Here is a 5,902-nt window from a genome sequence, read left to right as displayed (position 1 = left end):
ATCGCGCGACCCTGCCCGTGAGCAATCTCCCAACTCATCTCTGGTTAATACGTGGTCCGAGATCTCGAATAAAAATGCATTCTGTTCCATTTTTCTATACTATTTGCTAACTTCATGTCATATCATGTCGAATATTGTAACAGGTATTATATTGCATTTAACTTCACACCATACACTTAACGATCTCGATCCAAAATCTCGTGGATACAAGCTCGAATATATCTTCCAGGTATATATATTCAAAACAACCGAAAGTAAAGAAATCGTGCATCGCTATAATTTAAGTTCCTAAACGGCAGGCAAAGAAAGCCGTTCTTGATAGGCGAGCGAAGCGGAAAACGAATTGCGTCAAAAGTATCGACCAATCGCGACTCGTCCTTGGTCCATATTCAAGATGGCCGCCTACGTTGTCCGCGTCGGAGCTTGTCGCACTCATTGCTGGAAACGGCAGCGGAAGTGAGACAGACTGGTCTCTCGATAGCAGAGAAGAGATGCGTACGAGGCAACCTTCTACTCGATCGATCTAGGGATGATCCATTCATGCAGCGCGAATCCCGTGGAATCTAGAAGGTTTTTTTCAGGGCAACGGGTCCGTTCATCATTCTCCCTCCATACGAGGCCTAACCTCGCGATCCATACGTTTCAGGATATTCCAGGATATTCTCTCTGATGTCATTTCGCGTACCAGTGGCTATGCAGCTCACAGGATCCTTATTGTTCGTGTCGTCGCGTAAGACGCACGCGTGATAAAATGTTCGTATAAAAAAATTCTGCTCGCGGTTATTTACGCCGAGTAGCCGGCTTGTTGTCAAAAATGGCTGTCGCATAAAATCGGAATCTGTGTGCATCTCGAGTACTCCGTCCGTCGTGCAGAGTGATTGAGTGTTTGTTATTGACACTGTTGACAACAAGTGTTACCTCGGCAAGGGTATGCCGCGCGTTAAGGCTTCTCCGAAGAAATGTGTAAAAACGTCAAATTCACACCCGGCTGCAAATACATGGGTGTTCCTTATGAAAGGTAATTCTAGATATGAGTTAACTCGTATTTTAATTCAGTGTTGCAAAATTATCGTTGGTACGTTACTTTGTATGTGAGGTACCTATGTATGTGTTTTAACATTACTTTGGAGTATTTATTTGAAAAAATATATAACTTACCATAAAGATATACAGATTTTGAATAATGAAAGTCTCTAACGAAATTGAATCCATTCTTCAAAAATAAATATTGTTATTTAATTAATTACTACTTTAGAAGTAGTTAATAACTAACGTTGCAATTAGGTAGCTTTCGAGCAGCGACTTGTTATTAAAAATTCACCATGAAGTCCATTGAAACTTATTTTTTGTGAGCATGTCTGAAATGCATGCCGATTCTTTGCTCGTATTGTAATTCTTCACAGAGGGAATGTTATAATGCATCTAAAGTAGAATTACTCAATTTCAATAATTTCTTGAAATAAAATTGTTAACTGAAGTACATGTTTTTATAATTGTGCTTTTTAAAATACTGTTTCTTGAAAGAAATATGAAAGTAGAATCCTTTTTCAGGGGATGGATTAGACAGCAAAAATGGAGGTCTTCCAGATATCGTAAAACTCAAGCATCCTGCTTCGAATCAACCGGCCATGTTCGTTTTCAGTCCAGGAGATTTGACGGTACAGGAGGTATTAACCTTCGACGAAAACAAAAGATCCTGGTTTGTGGACGATTACGTAAAGTCAGATGGAAAGATGCATCTGTCTACTCCGATTGATCCTATATTTTTAGTTCTGCCCTATTTACAAAAGGTGAATTGAAATAGATATCAATATAGATTTTTTGCATATAATTATGAATGTTATTAACATTTAAATTCTCTACCTGCAGTCACAACATGTTGCACCACTGGAGCAGAGTCTTCACGACGACGACTATCCTGAAACAACTCGTTTGGCACGTTGCCAAAATTTGAAAGTGTCTCTAATTGCTGACCGATATGGGGATGAAGATTTGCTAGCTTTCAAGTATAATGAGGATAAAACCCTAAGATGGTTAAGAAGAAAGGTAGAAAGGGTAGCTGAAGTTTTACGACAAAAAAAGATTCATGTTTCACAAGGTGCTATTAGTGCCACTTATGTGAAAAGCAATAAATTTGAAGTAGGGACTGAAATTGGTTAGAATTTTATTTGTTCGTATTTAACGCTTACATATAGTTTCAAAATTCATTATAATTCTTACACGTAACATTAATATTTCAGAATATTTAAAATATGCTCATGGTATAGTATCGGAATATCTACCAGAGGATTTGTCAAAGAAATTGGCTCAATGTTTAAATTTACCCGAGGAAGGAGAAAACAAGAAAAGAAAGTTAAGTAACTCTAAGGAAGTAAGTGAAGAAAAACGACCCAAAAAGGAAACATCTGATGGAGATAGTTTACCAAAAAATAGGGTACTTGACTTGACAAAACCGGAGAAGGTTAGTTTATATTCTTGCCGTTTGTGTGTTATTTAAGTAAACTTAGGATAACTTAATTTAATAATGTCTGCCTAGTTTTCAAATTAATTGATTTATTTACAGCCACAAAAAGCTGCAACAACATCCAAGAAAGAATTATCTAGGCAACGAGCTGCAGCTGGCAGTAAAAGTATTACTAACTTCTTCAAGAAGAAATGAATTAGACCACATCATTGTTGTACTGACAACATTTCATTCCCGAAAACTAAGAATCTTGAACAGTTGAATCAACAAGTTTTAACATAATTTTAGATGTTCCTTTGTGGATATAAAGTGATAAATATTTAAGAGTGTACCTTATACAAGGACATCCAGTCATGCTTTTTAAGTGAACACTATATAGCAAGAACTTTCTAGGATACAATGATACGCCTTTGAGGTATTGTCGCCTGAGAAAGTTAACTAGATGACTGCGGATTCTATATAGAAATTACGTTTTTTTCGTATAAAGAGTATATACAACATTTTACAAACAAAAATTAAAACCTGTCCCGCAAATGTTAACTGATGAAATAGGGGGAAAATGTGCATGAGAATGAAAGATCGAGTGTTATTTATATGTTTGAATTTATTAATTCTATTCACGTTGACGGTATTGGTACAGGGGCTGTGACTTCAATATCACGGCAAGTTGCAGTCTGAAGTTCCTTCCGTATCTCAGGGGTAATTGAATGATGAGACTGTTTTTTTAATAGATTCAATAAGGCATCTCTTTGTTCAGTGCTAATATCACTTTTATATCGTTGTACAAAAGTCAAAAGAGACTGATGCCACAGCACAGGTAATTCCCGTGGATCTCGTTCAAACCTATAAATTTAATATCATGTGAACATGCACATTTATTCTCAAATTGTATTTTGAGTAGCCATATAAAAATGTAATTGCACCATAGATTGGATCAATTCTTAATTAACTCTTTCAATACTAAGGATGACTATAGCCATTATCGCATGTTCACTATATCCTATCAGTGATTACAAGCACTATATTCAACATTTTAGTATTCATACAGCAGAAGCATTTGTTTTTGTAATAGGCATAGCCATACTGAAAGGGTTAAATTGTTTCCTGTTGTACATTACCTTCAAGAGTATATATTAATTTAATAAGTAAAGGCATATTCAAAATACAAATCTGAGAAATTATTAATGGATCTAAGTTTACTGTCACTTTATAGAAAAGAAAGGATACGTACCTGAGAAAATGAAATACAACTCCATCTATCACTCTGTATGGAAGTGCATATTTCTTGTCAAAAAATACTCTAAGAAAGATGCTATTTGCTCCATTGTAATCCATTTCTGCTATTTTTAACATTGCTGCTGATGAATGCAATATAGGTATTGAATTTTTGGCAATAACTGATCCAATGATAACAGCTTCTCTCAAAGTACATGTCCCAGATTCTAGTAAAGGTAGTAATAAACCTTTCATGAACCCACCAGGCTTAAACAGGGCTTTACGTACAGCTTGATATAAGTGAAAATTTAGTCTCTTGTATTCAGCCAAGTCATCTCTGATACGTGGTAGTAACACAAGATTATAAAATCGTTGTGCCATTTTTTCTTTCAAATTGGAGGCAAAAATTCTTGTAGCTTGATACATAGCAGCTGCCGACCATTTTGAGGGATCAGTAATATATAATATCTGTTCCCAATTCTTTAGGCTTGGTATAATCTTAAATGCCTTGGGCAGTTTACCACTACGATACTTTGAAAGTACATCCCGTACACCTTCATACATAGTTTTTACCCTTGGATCTAAATCCTGAATTTGCATCGAGGCAGCATCTGAAAATTGGGATTGGATTTCTGTTTTCCTTTCTGTGAGCTTTTCCATTATAATGTCAGCTAACGTGCGCATGGGTACAGCATCTTTGTTCATGAACATCTGTAGAGCTCGTTCATCTTCTTCATTTATTTCAATTTTTTGGTAGGATTTATCATTCTCGATCTCATCTTCACTGGATTCTTGCTCGTCACCGCTAAGGTCTGCTCCAAGCTTTGTTACTGGCCTTTTAAAAGTTTCACTACCAGAATCAATTCCATGCTCCTCTTCCATTTCTCGTTGTTGTCGTCTGGCTTGCGACAATATTTTTTGTGTCAGGTTTGCATCCACAAACTGGGAAATGAAAAGTTTCATTAGTAAAATTTGGATATCATTAAAATTACGATGTACAGGAACTGACCTCCTCTTCTTTGTCTTCATGTTTATGTTTTTCCTTTTGTCTATTTTTTTGTTTAACAGTTTTGTCAGCTTCTATTTGTCCTGCTAAATCGACTCTGTTTCGCGGATTGTCGGTTTTAGTTATTTTAATTTTCTTAGCTTTTCCCATCTTGTACAATAACACCTAGAACAAAAATTCGCTAAATGATGAATCAATGTTTAATATAATATAAATTTGAAAGGAAACGTATGCATTTCGTCAAATCTTTCCATGTTTCTACACTTTCGTTAAGAATCTAGCGATATTAATATAGATAGAAGTTTTACCTGTAAATGTGCAACTAAAAGGGATTCAACAAGTTTCTATCAATAGTTCTGCCCAAAAATTGTATAGATAAACAACATAACCTAATATTTATTTATTACAGATCTCACGTGAACTGTAATAGAGATAAGTTGAGAGATTGCTCACGAACAGGATCGTGCAATCGCGTGCTGTGCTGCCCTCTGTGGAGAATGAAGGCAGCTAATGCACTTGCCGTCAGCGGCGGCCAACTAGAGTTCTAAATCCAGTAAATTACGTCAGAAACGAAGAGAAATTCCCGGTAACTTATCGGTAATTTCTCCAAAGCCTTTTTTATCGAGAAATTATGAGAATTTGAATTTTTCAACAGAGTGAACGAGAGGTTTCGATTAGCTATAGAGAAACATCGTAGAGGGGTATTTCCGTTGTACGTTCTCCGTAGCCAATCAAAACCTCCCATTCGCTTCGTCGCAGAATGAAATATCAGTTCGTTTGAAACAAATCGCATGGAATTTTCCGTGAAGTTGTACATACGTGAATATTTTTAGCTGGAGGTAAATACGACCCTATAATCAATATTTTCTAATAGTAATTATTACTCTTTAGCTTGAATTTCGAAGTTGATTGAAAAAAAAAAGTTATTTAAACGAAGAAACCTAAAGTATAAATAACAAAATTAACGTTCTCTTAAATTCTCAATGTTCCCGGTAACTTACGGTATGTTTCACAGTTACCTTCTCCAATTTAATGTTACCGAGAATTTTCGAACTCTACTGACAATACGCTCAAGTGGCAATAAAAAGAACCTTACTGTAAGGAGAACCTTTGAAACCATTGACCACTGAAGTTAGAGCAGACCCAAGCAGAGTTTAAACTGGTTTAAAAAAAGGATCATTTCTGAACGCAACCTAATTCATTTTAAACATGGCTGA

The 5,902-nt window shown here is 35.8% G+C and overlaps 2 protein-coding genes across 2 annotated transcripts; one reads left to right on the top strand and one right to left on the bottom strand.

Annotated features, from left to right (window-relative positions):
- Positions 1-586: 586 nt before the first annotated feature.
- Positions 587-2,964, top strand: LOC105703173 (ribonuclease H2 subunit B). Its single transcript, XM_012431344.2, has 5 exons — positions 587-1,018; positions 1,552-1,790; positions 1,870-2,155; positions 2,241-2,461; positions 2,564-2,964. The coding sequence occupies exons 1-5, from the start codon at positions 931-933 to the stop codon at positions 2,657-2,659; spliced, it is 930 nt and encodes a 309-aa protein (XP_012286767.1). The 5' UTR covers positions 587-930; the 3' UTR covers positions 2,660-2,964.
- Positions 2,965-3,050: 86 nt separating this feature from the next.
- Positions 3,051-5,101, bottom strand: LOC105703172 (bystin). The gene is made up of 4 exons (XM_012431342.1): positions 4,994-5,101; positions 4,689-4,850; positions 3,696-4,621; positions 3,051-3,307 (listed from the first exon to the last, which is right to left on the bottom strand). The coding sequence occupies exons 2-4, from the start codon at positions 4,833-4,835 to the stop codon at positions 3,082-3,084; spliced, it is 1,299 nt and encodes a 432-aa protein (XP_012286765.1). The 5' UTR covers positions 4,836-4,850; positions 4,994-5,101; the 3' UTR covers positions 3,051-3,081.
- Between the last annotated feature and the right edge of the window lie 801 nt (positions 5,102-5,902).

The sequence above is a fragment of the Orussus abietinus genome, unplaced genomic scaffold (assembly GCF_000612105.2).
Source record: "Orussus abietinus isolate OABI.00-Male unplaced genomic scaffold, Oabi_2.0 scaffold625, whole genome shotgun sequence".
NCBI lineage: Eukaryota > Metazoa > Arthropoda > Insecta > Hymenoptera > Orussidae > Orussus > Orussus abietinus.
This window is presented reverse-complemented; position numbering and strand designations above follow the sequence as displayed.